Source organism: Zalophus californianus, chromosome 8, assembly GCF_009762305.2.
Source record: "Zalophus californianus isolate mZalCal1 chromosome 8, mZalCal1.pri.v2, whole genome shotgun sequence".
Taxonomy (NCBI): domain Eukaryota; kingdom Metazoa; phylum Chordata; class Mammalia; order Carnivora; family Otariidae; genus Zalophus; species Zalophus californianus.
The window spans coordinates 118,681,847-118,701,026 of NC_045602.1; the positions used below are offsets into that span (position 1 = coordinate 118,681,847).

Sequence of the window (19,180 nt, forward strand, 5' to 3'; positions counted from 1 at the left end):
AAATGAATATTTTTTAGTAATGTTTTTATTTGTTGACCTGAATGCAGATAAATAAGCTTTTTTTCCCCCCAACTCTTTTAGATGTCAAAACCAGCTAAACAAATTGAATTTTTTGGTCAGCTAGTTATATAAATTTTGCCTAATAACTACTCCATCCCATTTGGATTGGGCATAGATAGGGGATGAAAGGATCTATTATATCATATTGGAAAGACATCTGAATAAGTGAGTTGTCACTTGGGACTAGAGTAGAGGGTGTGAGTATTCAAGTGCTCTGGGCTTTGTCATATCACCTTTACACACATGGTATTTATGTTGGCTGCTGGATGCTGGATGTAGAGGGATAAAGTTTGACTAAATAAATCCCATTGCAAAGTTTGAGGATGATGAAAATTAATTGGCATCATAAATAGTGAAAACTTTGGCTTTCTGGCCTCTTGGCTATCATGTTTGCAGCACTGAAAAAAATGTATCATGTCTTAATTGTCCAAATTGGCATTTTATACAATGGATTCTGGGTTTTTAAACATAAAATATATGGCATTTGTAAAGCTTTGCTTGATCAAATTACCTTTGTTGAAGTTCTTTTGTACTTTTGAATCCGCTAACTTTTGGCATTATAGACTTGGTAGTTTTATTTGTTGCAACATCCCAGGACAAGGTTTACTTTAAAAAAAGAAAAGCCTTTGCCATAATGATACCTTTGTAGCAACAGTAGAATATTGTAACTATTGACACTTTTGATCTGCTTTTGAATAATAATTAGAACAGTTGAAGATTATCATCAGTTAGCCATGTAAACTAGGTTATTGACAGAAGGCTGATAAAACTCAGGATAGCCATATTTAATTTTATGAATACTTTGTCATCACTTTAAACTATTACATGCTTTTAAAATCTTGTTTTTAACTTGGGTTATTCTTCTGTAGCTACCTTTAAAAATGTCACATCTTATGCCTGCTGTGTCAGAATTTATACATGCTGTGTGCATTTCAAAAGAAACAAGTGGTTTCTGAGAGGAATAGAGTAAGGACTAGTTTTTCAGGTATGTAAAGGTTGATATAAGGCTTGCTTGAGTTTTTCAGGTATTTTACATTGGAGAAAATGTAGTGTTTTGGACTGTCTGATTATATTCTTATTTATTTCTTTTAAAAGAAAACTGGGACCAAAAATGATAGTGATGTAACTTTACGGTTGAGAAGTTATGTGCATAGAAGCCAGGAAATTCAGTAATGTTCCCCTAAGCAACTGTAACTCAGACATAGTGCATGAGGTTTTTATTGTTTAATATATGATGCCATATAGAGTAATAGGAAATACTACATTTTGTATGTATAAGAGAGAAGAATTATGGTTTCTGTGGGAGCCATAATTTTGCATATCCAGAATTCAGACACCTTTAAATTTGCATTAATAATGTAGCATTAATATATATTTATATTTGAGATAAATATGCATTGGTGCATTTAGAGATTTCTATGGATTGTAGAATTGATATCATTGATGATTGTTATTGGAATGTTCAAAGAGAAATTATCAGTGTAGGAACATAAATTATAAGAATCTATTTTAAAACTGAAACCTGGCTCAGTCTTTTCATTCTGCAGTATTTGGTAATTAAGAGTGAATTAAAAATGCTCATCTTTACAATAGAATAAATGAAAACCTTGGTTTTAATATGTCTTCTTGAGGATATTGACTGCTTATCCTTTAGGAATTTTCTTTGGATTATCTTTATTTTTACCATCAATTATTCTGGTTAAAATATCACAGAAATGAAGACGGCCCATTCTTGTTTTGTTTTTCAAACTTGTATTCTCAAACCTGTTTTGTTAGTGATGTCAGTAAGTTATTTAAGTTGTTGTTTCAAACATAAAGGAACCCTGATCTCAAGTAAATAATGCTTAATATTCTTTAGGAGTAGCTTAGAGCAGAAGAATTGTGGATTGAGAATTTCCTTGGTGTAAATTAAATTATCTTTTTTTCTTTTTTCCAGCCAAATCAAATAGAAAGCTTACTTTTCTGTACTTAGCCAATGATGTCATCCAAAACAGTAAAAGGAAAGGACCTGAATTCACTAGAGAATTTGAATCTGTCCTTGTGGATGCTTTTTCTCATGTTGCCAGGTATGTTGTCTGGTTTTTTTGTTTGGTTTGGTATTTAAATGCATTATCCTTTCCTCTTTACTGTTCTTTCCTTCTCTGGGAGAGCCTTTGCAAATTGACAACTTCATATTTTACAGGGTTGTGCTTTACAGTGTTGTAGAGGCCAAATTACATTACAGTGTTGTAGAGGCCAAATTACAGTTTTATGTTTTGTTGGGCCCTTAAGTACTGTCTCAGACGTGTAAACATTTTGATGCATTGAAAGGATTGAGTCTAGCACTTGTAGAACATCTTTTTCCCTAGATGTATTCATTTATTTGAATTCATTTCTTGACTATGGTGTTTTCCTTGGCTTGGCTGAGTTGTCTCATTAGCTTATGGTCAGAAAACAAATTTAAATAGTACCAGGAAACATTCCAGTAACAAAACCTTAATAGCAAGATATTAGTTGGTTATGCCTCATTTTTACTTCTTTCCTTCTAAATGTCTAGATGTCTCATTTACTAAAAATAGTGGTCATTACTGTAACTGCAAAGGTAATAATTATCAGTGTGAAAAGTAGATACTTGCCCTGGCTATATCATATTAAATCTCTGCCACTCTTATGTTTTGTGAACAAGAAGACTAGAGCATAGAGCACACATGTAGCTAATATCACCTGAAATTCATTTGATTAAAACTTCTATAAATCACTTTTATTTATTTAAAAATAAACTGCTTTTCTGTAGACACAAGTTAGTTGTCCAGGAGGAGCAAACAAAAACTATTTTTCACTAGAATATTACTTAGTAAACATATAAGAAACATCTTTGCAAAAGGAAATTGGGAAGGGCAAAAAAAGAAGGAGACCAGTTGGTTAAAATTGTACTAGGGTGTGAAGTATAAGTGAAAGGCCTCAAATGTGTAAATGAGTCCAGCATTCCACGAAAGATTTGAGAATTTTGAAGGAATAAAATGGAAAATCCAAAAGAAATGATATCTAGTTTTCTAGAGATGAGAAAAGATTTTTGTCAACTACGTAGCTGGCCCCTACTTTTGATGAACATGGGCACTGAAGCAGCAGAATGCATTATGATCTTGAAACAATCCTGAATTCTTATAGCAGAGTAAGCTTAGAACAGACTGCTAGAATAGCTGTCTCAAATTGGAGCCCTGGCATTTTCTTGTTTTGAGGAAATGTAGTTAAGTTTCTTTGGCTGTAGCTCTGCCTCCAGTACTGTCTCAGGGACCTTGGCTGTGTTACTTCGCTTTTACTAACACCTCAGTTACAAGTTTTCTAACTAATTAGAGGGGGATGACATCACCTCCCTCACTGAAGTTGTGGGGTGGAAGTACACCAGTCTGTTTGAAAACACGAAGTACAGTGCCCAGTCCCCGGTCTTTGCTCAGTTATGGAAATACGCTAAATTGTAAACTTTGTGGCAAGAAAGACCATTTCTTTTTTGTTCTTCACTGTGTCCCAGGCACCTAGTAACGTGTCTGCCTGGCACAGAGCTGTCAGGTTACATGGCTTTAGGGAATACCATTTATGTAGCCTTGGTGTGATTGGTGTGCCAGGAGTTGGGCAACATTGTGGTCTGCCCTGGCATAGTAAGGATTCAGTAAATATTTGTTGAATGAATTAATTTGGGTGTAGGGAATTGACTAAAATAATTTCCTGTAGGGATAGTACACATAACATTTTTATTTAAAAACTGAACAATAATCATAAACTGCCCCCCAAACCAGGAAAGGGTAAGTAGAAAGGAGTAGGAGAAGGGGAATGGGCAATACTGGGATTGAAGATTCCTTTTCTACTTGGTATAACATCTTAAAGCCTATCTAGGAGGTGCTGTAAAAATGTCTTGGCAGATTTCTATGGCATTATGGGGAAAGTAAATCTGGTCCTTTTCAATGAAAAAAAAAAGCTCTAATTCCTTTTTTTTTTTTTTTAATTCTTATTTTTTTAAGGTCCTTTTTGGGTATTAGGTTCAGGATCCCCATGTTTGTAAGGCCTTTCCTCCCACTATTGTTAGAACAGAAAAGCCAGCAACTCCACTTTAATCCTGATGTACCTTATCCAGGGTAAGAAGTACTCTGTGTGACTTTCTGTGCCCAGTTGAGGAACAAAGATAGTGGACCCATTAATATTGAGCCAAATTGATTAGGAATCTTTTTATGGTAATTTCCTACCTCCTCCCTGACCTCCCCCCCCACCAAAAAAAACCCCAAACCAAACCTCTGAAGTCAGAGGAAGTGGCCAAGTTCATAGGTTAGATTTAATTTGAATAGCAGTTTAATTAACTGGACTTTGAACTTTTTCCCCCACACAAATGCCTTCTTATTTTCTTCTGAGTTTGGAGATAGTTGTGCACTTTGTTTTTCATTCCGCATATATTTGAGTGCCTTCTATGTCCCAAGTACTGATGCAGACACTAGAGGAGTAGCAGTGAGCAAGTCAGGCAAGGACAAATAAACAAGCAAGATACTTTCAGAGGGTGATAATATGGACGTGATGAAATAGAATGACATTCTGGAGTGGGATCTCTTCTAGTGTGGTTAAGGAAGGCCTCTCTAAGGAAATGACATTTGAGATAATCATACGAAGTAGGAACAAACAGCTATTAAAAAGAACCTAAGGTAGAAATAATCTTGGCGTGTTAGGAGGATCAGAATGAAGGCCAGTGTGGTTAAAACAGTTGTGTTGAGCAAAGAGAAAAGCGGCATCTGGATAAGATCAGAGAGGTAGGCAGGTGCCAGTCACTCATGTCTTATAAGCTTTGGGAGAGAGGATTTTATTCTGATGGGATGTCAGTGATGGGTATTAAGCAGGGGAAAGATACATTCCATCACATGTTTAAGAGGTCCCTGTGGCTTGGTGTGGAGAATGGATTATAAAGGCCAAGGACATGCGTATGAAGGGTATTGCTTTACTACAGTCTAGAGATGACATTGGCTAGGACTCAGAGCAGTGAGAAGATAGTAAGCTTCCAGATTATCGAATGTTTACTTTGTGAATGGATTTGCCTCACCTCCCCCACGTAAAACTGATAGGATTTGTGGGAGTTGAGTGGGAACTGGTAGTGAAGGAAAAGAGAAATCAGATTATTTCTAGGTTTTTGACATGACTAAGGAGATGGCTGCTAGTGCTATTTGCTGAGATGAAGTTTGGGGAAAAGATGTGGTAGAGGAAGTCGGGAGTTTTGTTTTGGCCATGCTAAGTTTGAGATGGCTAGTAGATATTCCCAGGGGGTGATGCCAGATAGGTAGAGGGATGAAATCGTCTGAAGCTCAGTAGGAAATTAATTTCTGGAGACATAAATTTGGAGTTATCACCAAAAACATACTTATTTACTATTGTGTCATGGATTCCCCAGGCCACTTCCAGGTTTGGTGACTTGCTAGGAGGACTCACAAGACTCACAGTATAGTTGTCCCTATGGCTATGATTTATTAGTGAAAGGATACAAAGCAAAATCAGCAAAGGAAAAGTTGTATGGGCTGCAGTCCAGAGGAAACCACGTATAAGCTTCCAAGAGTCCTCTCATAGTGGAGTCACACAAAACATACTAAATTCCTCCGTTTTTGAGTTGTGACAACATGTGTGAAGTGTTATGTACCTGGGAAGCTCATTAGAGACTCAGTGCCCAGGGTTTTTATTAGCGCTGGCCACAGGTACCCTCTGCCAAAATTCCCAGCTTTCAGAAAGAAAACAGGTATTCAGCATAAATTACATTGTTTGCACAAACACTTTAGGCACAGTAAACCATGATTATCAATTAGGAAATTCAGGAACACTCCTTCCAGATGCCAGCTAAGAGCCAGCATGGTGAGCAGGCCTTTCTAAGGGTGGCAGTCTCAGGCTTGCTCTTTTCTGCATGATTGGCAATGGAACATTTCTGCTCCAGTTTCACGGGAGGCTCTTTTGAAAGTGCTGGGGATATTTAGAAAGAATTCCTACCTTTAGTAGGCTTATCACGGGGCTACTGTGCAGGGGATAAGACAGAAACACACAAATTATAGTGGGTATACCAAGGATGTGCCATTAGACCTACAGAGGAAGAGAAGGTCCCCAAGTTAGCTTGGTGAGGCCTCAGCTGACACTTCAATTCTGTGTGTATAATACACAGTTTATACTTTTCAGATCGAATTTATAATTAGAATTAAAAATGCATACTAAGTTGTGTTTCATATAAGTTATACTTAATCATTTTCTGCTTATTCATTGATTAATGGCAAGGACTTTTTGGTGTTTTTTCACTTAAAGATTTCTCAGTTTAGAATGGAGTTAATGCAACCTGTAAAGATAGTTCTGTCTGTTATGAAACTACTTTATTGCTTTAGTTGTACCCACTTCCAAGTGCTAATGGGACTTCAGTTCATTGGAGCTACTTGGGGCAAAACCTCGTGAGTAAAAAAGATTTCTTGACTATTTTATCTGTAGCTTTGAAACTTACTTGGCAAAACTTTGATTTACTATATTGCTCCAGAAATTAGCCTATCCTGGCTAATTACGTTCACCAGTTAAACTAGAGCTCCTTTTTTTTTTTTTGCCTTTAGTGGTAAAAGCCTTATGAAAATGACTTGGATTTTACAGGTTTGTGTATCAGTTTCCATTGCATATAGTAATGTGGCTGAATCTGTACCCCAAATCAGTCTTAATCTAAATTGAGTCCCAAATATTTAGTCTGCATTGTATCCCCCCCTTAACTAAATCCTTGATAAGAATTTGTTGTCATGATAGGTTTCTCTTTCTATTAAGTGAACAGAGAATTTGCAGAGAACAGGTTATATGTTAAAAGCATCAACCAGTTAAGTTCTGATTAGTTGTGATTTGGTTATACTAATTATTTTATTTTCTAAGTCATTCATTTGATGTCATCAGAGACTTCCCATTGCCTTCAGGATAAAGGCCACGTACTTAATATGGTATTCAGGGCCCTCATGATCTAATTCCACTCTGTCCTTCCAGATTCTTCTGCTATTTCCACATACTCCTTATATACTTAAGCCACCTGCATTACTTCCAACTTCTCCCTCTTCACCTTGTTCTCCTTTGGGGGTTCCATTCAAAGGAGAGGAGATAACATGGGCAGAGGCACATGCGTGATGAGAGGGAGCAAGTTCTGAGCAGAAGATACATGTGGTTAAAGTGCCCTGGTTGGGATGTGGAAAGGGAATGGGCTACTGGGTCAGGCCCTAGAGGTCAGTCCCTAGGCCTTGTTCTTTGTATTACAAACACAGTATTTCATAAACCTCACTGAATGATCAGGTAAGTGTTTAGCCAATGTCTGATAGGAGTGGCTTTGTTGTGGGAAGATGATTGTTGAAAGGTAACTAATTGTATGGCCTATTGAAATCTAACTAAAAATTTTCGAGAAAGATTAAAATGAGGCCAGTATTGTGCTTGTTCTAGGGTGGGTAGCAGGGGGCGGGGGAGAGGACAAATCGCTGCCCTTGTGGAAGTTGCATTCAAATGGACAGTTTTTTATGGGAAATCAAATAAATAAAAAAAATGAGATCAAATAAATGATGAGTAAACTAAATAGCATAGCAGAAGCAAGTTGTGTGGAGAAAAATTAAATAGGGGTAGGGAGTGTAATTTTAAATAGGGAGATTAGAAAGGGATGCCTGAGCCATGCCACCAAGTAAGGAAATGTGGTTCCAGGCAAAGGCCCTGAGGCAAGAGGGCCAGGGTAGCTGTTGGGGAGCGAAAGAAGGGAGAGGCTAGCTGAGGCCAGAGAAATAATGAGCTGTGTTGAGAACGGCTTTGTAGGCTTTATGAGAACTTTCACTTTTATTCTGGGGGAGAATGGGAAGAACCATTGGAAGTTTTGAGCAAAAGAGTGACATAATCTGCCTTCACGCAACAGAATTTTTAAAGCTTGAGATTAGCTTGTAGGAGGCTAAGGGTGGAAGCAGGGAGACCAGTAATCAGGCAAGAGGTAATAGTGGCTTGGACCAGCTTGACAGCAGAGGAAGAGGTGAGAAGCAGTTTGTTTCTAGATATATTTTGTAGGTGGAGTAAAAGTGTTTTTATCACCAATATCAAATAATTCAGTCATAGCTTTAAGTTTTATAAACTACCATTGAAATTTTTTTTCCTTTTTTCCCCCTCACCTCTGACTAAAAAAAAGTTTGACCAAAAGAAAAAAAAAATGTATGTACCCTGATTTAGTCCTTTGACCCCAATGCAGGAAAATTTCCCACTAATATTTCATAAATGATGCAGTCTGACTAGATCAAGCTGGACCCTCACGTTACCTTCAGTGTTAGCACAAGTTTTAGAAAAGTGCCATGAGGGCATACTTCCTTTGTACCTCTTTCTTCTTGGAAGTTCCTGTTAAAGATCTTGGCTTACAAACTAAGGTGTCAGGGTATCCCTTCTTGTTGGAAGTCACTCAGGGTAAGATCATTGACACCCAGGCCGCTTTACAAACCAGAACAAGTCATAGAACACCATGGATGGTGAGGGAATTTGTTTTCCTTTCAGAAAGTCTTCCCACACTCTTCCACTTGCTGTCTGACATTTTCTGGTAAGCAGCTGTTGCACACTGAGTGCTAGTTATCTCACTGAAAATACTGTTTCCGGTGTACAATATGTCAGGAAAAAAATGGTGTAGCTTCTCTCAGATATAAATTACAAAGGGCCATATTCTGCTTGGTGTGTTCTAAGATTACCCATTAGACACCTTTGTGAGAATGGGTACTACATACCTAACCCAGAATTAAAATAATGATGAAGTAGTTAATTTAAGTTGAGATCAGACTTGGTATATGTGTATGATTGTATTTATAAGGCATGTAGAAGTGTTGGTGTGTTAGCATTGATGGGTTGTGGTGAATATATTCCCCATTTTTAAACATTTGTTTTTTTTTTTTTAATCATTTTTTTTTCCTACCCTTAAAGGTTTTGGCCCCCTTTAATTTCCAGCAGAATGTCTGGCACTACATTTCGATTAATGTCTTCTTAAGAAGCAAGCTGTCACATTTGAAATGATCAGTTTTTGATAATTCTCTAACAATCAGCGATTGGCTTTTTGCCCTATTTGCCCCATCTTTCAAAGGAGATAAAGACAGATTACTTCTATAACGTGCTCCGTCTTCCCTATGCACCACAGGAAGAATGTAGTTTCTGGTCAAATTTTGGGTATCTGTTTATCACAATGTGTATCTTATTCTTCCTTCTGTGTTTAAATATGTAAATCATTTAGTCAGTTGTTATTTTTAAAGTAGGTCTGTCCTAATTAAACACAAAAAATCTTAAGCTTATATCTATCTTTTCGTCTTTTCTGGGCAGAGAGGCAGATGAAGGCTGTAAAAAACCTTTAGAAAGATTGCTGAACATCTGGCAAGAAAGAAGTGTGTATGGCGGCGAGTTCATACAGCAGCTGAAGCTGTCTATGGAGGACTCCAAGAGCCCTCCCCCCAAAGGTAGAAACATCACCACATGTTTACAGCTCTTGGTCTTTGCCTACTTTCGAATCACATATGAAAAGCTGCAGTGGGGGTTGCTGTGAACCACCAGCGATTATATGATTCTTCAGAGAGATGAACATAAATGATGGTGAGAATTTATGTAGTGCTCGCAGCGTGTAAGCCTGGTTCTAGTATTCATGCTATTCATCATCTCACACCCTTAACTTTTGCTGTGTATTCTCCTTGGCTCTCTTCTGCCTTGCAGAGAGTTTCCTTGCACAAGGGAAAGGAACAACGTTGTTTAGTTGTGGGGAACAAGGAGGCACCTTGGACTAAGATTTTGTCCTAGCCCTGCCACTGACTACTATGGGGTCTTGAATATGTCTGTTAGCTCTTTTAGAGCTTGGTTTCATTAAATATTGATGTGGTTTTGGAACATATTTTGATGTTTGTCAGCTTGCTGTCTATAATTGATTTTGGTCTTTACTGAACCCAGGATATCCTCCAGAAGCGTGTACATGTATGTGTGTGAACCTCACCAACTCCTCTTAAGAGCTTATGTTCTTTTTTTCTTTAAAGAGGAGTAAGATCAAACATTATTTGGTTCGTGGGTTTGTGGTTAGTTGCGGTTTAATTCTAGTTGGTACAACGTGTTTCTGAGCTACAGATCTGATCTGACTGCACACAAACTCATTGCCTGGAGGAACAAGTCTTAAGTACTAACATAGTACTTAGGACCCTTTATAATGTGAACTAGTTTACTTTTCCAGATTCTTCTGCCATTCCTTCGCATACACCTTGGTCTTTGGCCATACCCAACAGTTTCCCTTCTGGATGCTCTCAGGGTACCTCTTCCGTTGCATCTGGTGTTACCCTCTGCCTGAAATGTCCTCTGCCCCTTTCACTGGGTGGTGAACTCATTCTTTAAGAATGCTCTTCTCATTTTGACATTTTCCCTACGTTGTCTGGGCACATGTAGCCCTTCCTTCCATGTTCCTCTGGTACTTTATACATGCCTCTGCTATAGCATTCAACCATGATTAGTTTACCTGATAATATCATTCATTCAGCAGCCCTTCATTGTGTACCTTTCATGATCTCTTCCAGGTCTGAGTTTACATGCAATTTAAGATGGGGCAACTTTCCCATAAAACTATAAATTAGAGGCTTTGTAAGAATGACATAAGTGCTTTCAGACTGCAGGACTGCAGGTCATTGTTTTACTTAGAGTTGATGGGAAACAATTTTGAGGTCACTCTGGTGGTAGCTTCTTAAAAGCAAGGTGTTCCCTACTTTGGATTCTGGTAGTCTTTGTATTGTATCTTTTGGAGGTGTTCTGCACAGTGTTAGAGAATTATTCAGCATTTTTTTTTCTCTACTCTTAGACGTCATTGGTAAATAGTGCTGATTTTTTAAAACATCTTTGGGCAAGTAGGGGAGCTCTGAAAGACAATGTTGGAAGCCAAGTGTTGAATTTCAATTCGACAAGCATTTGCCAGACATGTGCTTTGAGTAAATGGCTATGCTAGATGCTATAGGACTGAGCAGAGGGTGGGGAAATAGTTTTGCCCTTAGGGAGCAGTCAGGCAAATTGGGGAGTTTGTGGCAGTGGTAGATTTGAAAATAGCTCTGTTGGGTTTCTGATTTTTTTGAGCATGTAGACATTAACAGCCGTTGAGGCAGTATTCCTCCGTGTGGGGGATAATGCTGATCTGAAGGTGATTTCTCTTTCTCTGTGCTGTAAAGATGGAAACGCATACCAAAGGTTCCAACATGTGTATTAGTTTCAGCTAACTCAGTCTGTCTCCTCACCATCTTCTTTGGACCTGAGTTATCAAAATATTTTACCTCAGTTCTTTCAAAATAATGATGAGTTCTCCAGAAGTTTATTTCCAAAATTAAATAGTCCTTTTATATTTCAGCTTTGATTCATGGATATTTCTTTGTCTTGAGACAACTCTAGAATTTACCTTTGAAATAAAAATTTTCCTGTGGAACTTTGACAGTAGAGAATAAATAAGCTTAGGAATTTTGTTTTAGAGAATTGGAACTTGGGTTTATATACCCGTTTCCCCACGTGTAAGACCCAGGTGTTCTAAAGTTGCCTCTCTATTCTTGGGCATACTCAAGCTGTCACTGGACTGAATGGAATTTCATTATTTACTTAAGTCACACATGAGTCACACGGTATCCTACAGTTGTAGGAGGATTTAGAAAAGAAAGGTAGATACAAAGGAAATAGCATTTATTGAGCATCTGTTATGTTCCAGCCTCTCTGTTCGCTGCTTTTCATGTTAATTTATTTTAGATTCTTACAACTCCTCTATGAATTTGGTATTATTTTCTTATTTCAGATGAGGATACTAAGGCTCAAAAGGGTATAGTGATTTTGTCCAGATATAATTAATAAGTGGAGAATTCATGTTCTGGCCTGTATGACTTTAAAGCCTGTGTTCTTCACACCATACTTTTTGCTGGAAGCACATGTATTCAGTAGATTTGAATTAGGATATGAATTCATGAGCAGGTCACCCAACTTTCCTGGACCTTAGTTTAGGTAGTTTAGCTATTCCAAGCAAGGGTTTAAAACCAGGCTTCCAGAGTATGAATCCCCGCTCTGTCACTTCCATGCTGTGTGACCTAGGGCATAGCATTAGACCTCTCTGAGCTTCAGGTTCTTCACTGTACCAGATGGCTGTTAGTAGTAACACCACACAGCACTGTCCTAAAGATTACTTGAGATGACATAGGTAAGATGTTATTAATGAAGGGACAATATGACTTTTATCTGAGCCGCGCTCCCTGTTTCTAATATCTAATATTCTGAGTTTCTCAATATGATCCAGTGGCAAACATAGGAGGAGAATTGTTAGTATTTTTAGTTCCCCAGATTTTGTGCAAGATTAGAAGGCATAGTGGTTGAGAGCACAAGCTCTAGGCCCAGCTTCCCCAGGTTTAAGTCTGGAGCTGGCCACTCAGCTGGAGACGGTACTGGTGAAGTGCTTTCAGGATAGTAGGTCCAGCGTCAGACTTTGGCTGCAGAGCTTTCTCTTTCCGTGAGTAAAGTTTAATGTGTTCCTTTTAAAAGTTGCCTTTATTTTGCAGGGAGAGAACAAAGAATGCAGGAGCTGTTACAAACAATATTTCCGGATTCTTTTCTCTTTATAAAAGTAATATAAAATCTGTGGGTATTGGGGTTTTTTCCGTTTGTTTTTTATTTTTATTTGTTTTGTTTTGTTTGTTTTTTAGTCCCAGAAAATTTCAAGTGGATTCTTTGGAAGACCTAGCTTTACAAGTAGATGGCTGCATTTTATAAAGTGTTTGGGAGACTTCAGGCTAACTTTTTGTCTTAAAATTAGTTTTGTAGTCTGCTGTAGTGTCTAAAATTCTACCACAGTCAGGTCTCCAAGAGATGTATTATAAATGCTTAGGGAACCAGGATTGCTTGAATGTTAGCCAAGTACAAGACCCCTAGAGACACAGGGACAGGTTGGGGGATAGAGTAGAGAGTGTATAATATGAGGACAGGCAGATTGGGGCCACCTGTAGTGTTTGCCCTGCCTGTAAACAGAGTGGTTGAGTGAGTCAAAAAGCAAATGTAAATGCTATGGTCAGAAGCTGAATTGATAGTGGGAGGGTGCCTTGTTTTAAATTCAGTAATAGGAGTGGGACTGACAGATTTCCTAGGCTATTTTTAATAGCTGCCTGACTAGATTGAGAATGCTGGGCATTATAATTGCTAACTTTGTACAGATGAGTCAGGGGACAGTTAACAGAGCAGGCTGTCCTGTTTGTGTAAACGGAGGCATATGGTCGTCTTTGGTTCAGCGCTGGCGTCTTCCAAGCTCTGTGCCACCTTTTCTTTCAAGAAGTTTCCAACTCAGGTCTGGTGACACATTTCTAGGTATTATAGGGATATAAAGAAATAAGATACTTAATGTTTCTGTCAGAGAGGTAAGACCTGTGCCTGCCGGTGGCCGTACAGCACAGCAAGGGCCGGGTGCTGCGGGAGTAGAGGAAGATGATGGCTCAAGATGCTGCTGCCTTTACCATGGGTAGGCTTTGAGCATAGGTAGAAACTGTAATATCGTTAGAGGCCATTCCGGGTTTTTGAGTAGAGGCACAGTGGGCCGTTCATTTCCTGAGAGTGTAGTCTAAGTTGGAAAAGGAGTGACTAGCAGCAGGGAGACCAGTTGGGACGGTGGTCTGCACAAGGCAGGGAAAAGGGCACACTTCTGATAAGAGGCGATAGGAAGAAACAGAACGGAAAGATCTGTAAGATAAATCTCAGAAGTGTAGAGTCGGCTGGAAGTTGGGACTTTAGGAGAGATTCTGGTGGTCTCCAAGGCATTGTACTTAGAAGATGGGGCCAGTGGAAGTGTTCCCTAGTATGAGCAGGTTGCTCAGGAAAGGAGGAACCTTATGAAGAAAATGATGAATAATTCATTTCCAGTAGGTTCTCCAAGTGCAAAGAGGAGAGAACTGAAGTAGGATGACAGTGGGTTATCTCTTATTACACCCTCTTCCATCAGGATGGCCAAGGACAGAAATGGGCCTGCAATTATTTTCATAAGTTTGATTTCAGTCTTGAAATGCTATGAGTGAGTGCCAGTATGAAGTGGTAAAAAGTTACTCCAGTTTAGGGGGCAGGTGACTTGGGCTATAGAGCCCAGACTTACACTAATGAGCTCCTCGACTGTGGACAAACCACAGCCTGTGGGCCTGGATATATGCTCATGAAAAACAAGGTGGGGAAAGCAAAGATGTAGGTCTATCTAAGGCCTTCCAGTGCCCAAATTCAGTGATTCTGAGGGTCCTAAGGTATAAAGTGGTATGTGGTTTTTATATATAATAACTTCTGTATGAGAGTTTGAAACTGAAGGATTCAAGTTTTGTAATTTTTCTACCTTCTTTAGTGTATTTAACAGTTATTTCATTGAGCACTGCTCTAGATGCTTGGAAGTGAACAAAAAAATATTAAAAAATTTTTTTCACTTATGTGCTTATATTTTAGTGGCAACTCCTAACGCATGGCCACTTTGATGCTTTGTGGTGACTAAGTGTCTATGAGGGTCATACCACCCTGCACATTAATTAGGCAGCTAGTGTGTGCTAAGTACTGTTAGATATCTCATATGCAAATTATATACTGTTAGATTTTCTGTTTTACAAATATAGCAGTCCTTGTTTTGCATAGCGCAGGACTGTAAAAATGACTATGTAAGCCAAAACCATGCAAAATGATCTTAATAATCAATGGGAAAAGTTTTGATTTTTCTATGACTTTTAAAATTTTTTTATCAAAGAATTGAAAACTCACTGTTGATTACAGATCTATAGGGAACAAAAAAGATAGTAACACTAATAGTTACCTAGCATGCTAGAACATAAAACACTAGGAACATTGAGAATTAAAGTGCTTTATTTCTTTGTAATGAGCTTCACAAGAGGGATTTGACCAGAGAGAGCTTGCCTTGTGTACTCCATGGTACAGAGCAAGCATCCTCCAAGTTTGGGTTGGCTTTCAGCAGTTTACCCTGTGTTCTCCGGGTCATGACATATGTTGGAGAGTTCCTATAATGTGAAGAGTTTTGTCAGCATCACTTCCTCTGGGACATGGTCGTCCTTGTCATCACAACTGATTTCTTCACTTATTTTGATAAATTGGCTTTCACCAGGTGATTGTGGCTGCAGACCTAGAGTTTCTGGAAGGATGTGGCCGTGCCAGCGTCCCCGTGGCCAGCTGTGTCTTCTGCCAGCTCCCTTTACGTTCCATTTGCTTCTAGCATGAGCTTTAGTTTTAATTTCGGGGCTGCTCTTTCATCTTTGTCATTTTCAGTCAGTTCCTGTTTTGATTATTCATTTTTATGAAATGTCATGTGAATTTGATCCCTGGGAGACAACACAACCAAACACTGCTGTTTGTGTGTGAACTGAAATAATAACGGTGCAGTGACCAACCAGTGACCTGAAAGAAGTGATGTGGTCACTGATCATGATGCGTTTCTATTACTTACGCAGTGATTTGTGGATTGAAGTTAGCAGCAAAGTTTGTTCTTTATGCAGTTACTCTGAGTGAATATGCCGCAGTAACAAATTTGAACCGTGGTGTGGTGTCGGGGGACTGGTGTTGAAACCTTGGTAACAAATCCGCGCATAATAGAATCTTGCAAAGTGAGGGCTGTCTTGATGCAAATGTTGCTGTTTTCCTTTATTTAGTAGAACAGAGGAACAAACCCATGATATTGACTTGGCTTTCACGTCAAGCATAGTTTGGTCAGTTAATGTGTAAGGTAGGACCAGGAACTACATCCTTGTTTCCAGGAAAAAATGTTTAATGAAGCAAGATGTGTACGTTATTCTGTTTATAACTCACAGAGTTCAGAGGCAGGTGCATGGTGACCCCTCCTTTGGCAGATGAGAGAGTGTGTGCTGCTGAGGAATTTGACTGCAGTGGGAAGCGCACAGATTTTGAAAGTCCCATCTTTAGACCAGTATTGAACTTCTCGGGGCCTCCATTTTCTCCCCTGCAAGCTGGAGATAGTACATCTCAGAGTTGCCGGAAGGACTCAGTGTACAGAAGCTGTTGCCGTGCCTGCCACATGTTACCAGCGTTTCTTTACTTTCCAAGCCTGAGCGTGTCATTTAGACTTACGTCCCACAGATGTTTGGCATTTATTTTGTATTGTCCAATTTGATACAAAAGTAATGATTTTGGAATGGGCACATCTATCCTAGCCATTTAAAAGCATACAATACAAATAATAAGAAATGTAATGTACCCTGTTTGCCTCAAAAGTGGTTAACTTTAAAATAGTGACTTAAGTAACTTCTCTCAGTTCTTTCAGTCGTATTTCGCAGCAACGGTTATTTTTAATTTTAAGGTAAAATAAGGTTTGTTTTGTTTCTAAAGGGAGAGTTTAAAGAGCATGATGTGTAGAATTTCTGACACGATTTTATTGATAGGTTTCTCTCTACTACAGGTTTTCCCTGCTGTCTGAAATTAGACCATTCCTATGAAACATCTCCTAAGCCGAAATGGCATAAAGAGAAGGAGCAGTTACCATTAATTTATATGGAAAACTTTTTGAGCATTCCCAGACCCCAAAAATAACTTCTCTCAGGCTTTTCTGATACCTCAGGCCACATCTTGCTAACAGATGCACAGAATAGATCGAGATAAAGCACAGATGCTCACAGCTCTGGTGGCTTGATGCTGAGATGCCAAGTGTAGTGGCTGGGAAGGAGCTTGGCGGGGCCGCTCTGGCTGCTTGGGGTGCATGCTGCCTCTATAATAATCGCTCCCTGCAACACACACGCTGACCACTATTTTCACTTTGTGTCTTTCTTTGTGAAAGTGAAAATCCTCTTTGAATTTCTTTTGGTTAGTGAAAACAGGTACTATTACTGTAGGTCTTTCATAAAAGCAAGCTTTAGAAAAGTGAGGAGTACCTGTTTTTATTTTCTGAATTATCTTGCAAAGTGAATAGTGTTTCATTTTATATGCAATGTATTTTCTACAAACCCTGCCTTACATTGGCTTCCTTCCTTGTATTGTCTCATGGGTTTCTTAACCACTTTGCTTCTCTTGTTAACTTTTATTTTTAAGAGATAAGCTTTTTAATTAAATGTATTAAGTTTGGTAAGTTTCATTTTCAGATGCTTGTTTTGGTAGTCTTTTTCCAGTGAGTCCAAGATGACAGACCTGAGGCCATTTTTGACTCCAGTAATGTAGGGAACTACCACCAATTTAAAATAACTAGCATATAGGCTAACGTTAAGCCATCCTTGGAAATGTACACCCCTTTTGCCATTTTTTTTCATGTAGCCCATTGTGCATAGCGTTTGACTCTTACCTGCACAGGCTCTCATGACCCAAATTTGTGCCCTTTTTCTTTCCTCTAGCAACAGAGGAGAAGAAATCTCTGAAGCGAACTTTTCAGCAGATACAAGAGGAGGAGGATGATGACTACCCTGGAAGCTACTCTCCCCAAGATCCTTCTGCAGGACCCCTCTTGGTATGTCAGGACTCCCAGAGAGTAGGACACAGTGGCTTAGTGGAGGGACTGCTAGTTGGAGATTATGGCCACAGGGTGGCGCCAGGGACCAATAGTACGGAATCACCAGAGGGCAGCTCTCAGGGCACTGGGTGCAAGATCCCTACCCAGTAAAGCTTGCCAGATAGCAGGCTTGCCTTTGTCTTTGCATGCCATGGATGGCATGGATTTATGTGTTATACGGTATTTGGACTTGGCTTTGTTTCACTCCTAGGACTTGAAAATATTCTCAAAAAGTAGATTTTGTTTTTGAAAGGGTAGATAATGCTACAAAGACATTTGAATGTCCTCTGCCATGGCTTTTCTCCTATACATGGTTATGTTATATAAGTAAACAACTCATTAGTTTTTAGGGTAGTCTGTGTGGCAATAGCAAATTTGCTACTTAAATATTAAAATGGAGCTGAGTTTTTAATTATATATTTGCATTGTTTAACCCTTCATATAAATTAGCTGATGAGCTCTGTGTGATTGGTTAATTTTTGCTGTTTATTTCTTTACTTACTAATTTACTTTACTTACTTTACTTACCATCAAAGAAAGTGAGGCTCAACGAGAGATTAACTTGCCCAGTGTCTTACTTTGAATCTGGGTCTGACTGACCTCAGAGACCATGATCTTTACTGAGTTACATGGCCTCTCATTTTGCCTAAAACAGTTTTACTTTATTACACATGGGTGTGGCTAAGGTCCATGTAAATAGGAAGCATGTCGGGTCTGTGTTACGTTAAAATGTTGAATTAGATGGTGGGTTAAGTGAAAACAGTGTTAGGCCGTGTAGCTTTGCGTTTAAAAACTTCCATGGGGGCCAGCCTGAATTACTAACTTTCAGGATAACTGGACTACTGTCTACATGGCCAGTTTCTTACTCCTGGGTCATGATGGACTGGCGAACCTGTCAGCATTCATTGTTTTCTGATGATTTTTTTTTTTTAAATATTTAATGTATTTATTTGTCATAGAGAGAGAGTGAGTGAGCACAAGTAGGGGGAGCAGCAGGCAGAGGGCAAGGGAGAAGCAAACTCCCTGCTGAGCAGGGAGCCCGATGCGGGACTCAATACCAGGATCCTGGGATCATGACCTGAGCCGAAGGCAGAGGCTTAGCCGACTGAGCCACCCAGGCATTCTGTTTTCTGATGATTTAAAATTACCCTTTTTAGTGTATAAAGTATGTGTTCTTGGTTTGCTCTTTTCTTAGTCTTTTTCTCCTCTGTTTGTAATTAATGAGTTGACACATTTAATTTGGGGAGTGGCTGCCAAAATGGAAACTGTCATCTTTGTGACACTCATTTTGTAAAGCAAATTCAAGAAAGAATTGAAGTAGGCAGTGTCATTTCATTTAATCAGTCAGCACACAGTTGTTCAACATCTGGTACGTACGCCTTTATGCTATACTGGAGACCAGACCATTCTGTATTAGAAATCATACATTATTTGAAACTAAGCAATTTGAACCAGGCTCCTTTTTTTTAAGTTGCCAAAAACATGCTCTTTTTAAAAAGATTTTTTTTTCAGGTTATGTAGAATTTGTTCATGTTCTGCTATCGACTTAGAAAAATTAACTTTGCACATTCTCTTAGAATCCATCATCCAATCCAATCACTGCCCTCAGTATAGGAT

At 38.9% G+C, this 19,180-nt stretch overlaps 1 protein-coding gene across 1 annotated transcript in view; it reads left to right on the forward strand.

The window, feature by feature from the left end:
- The window catches only part of RPRD1B (regulation of nuclear pre-mRNA domain containing 1B), a 50,209-nt gene that overhangs the window by 3,180 nt on the left and 27,849 nt on the right, over positions 1-19,180 (forward strand). Inside the window, exons 2-4 of the mRNA XM_027621570.2 lie at positions 1,997-2,126; positions 9,385-9,518; positions 17,409-17,521. Coding sequence (XP_027477371.1) covers positions 1,997-2,126; positions 9,385-9,518; positions 17,409-17,521 — 377 coding nt within the window. The remainder of the gene's footprint in view (positions 1-1,996; positions 2,127-9,384; positions 9,519-17,408; positions 17,522-19,180) is intronic.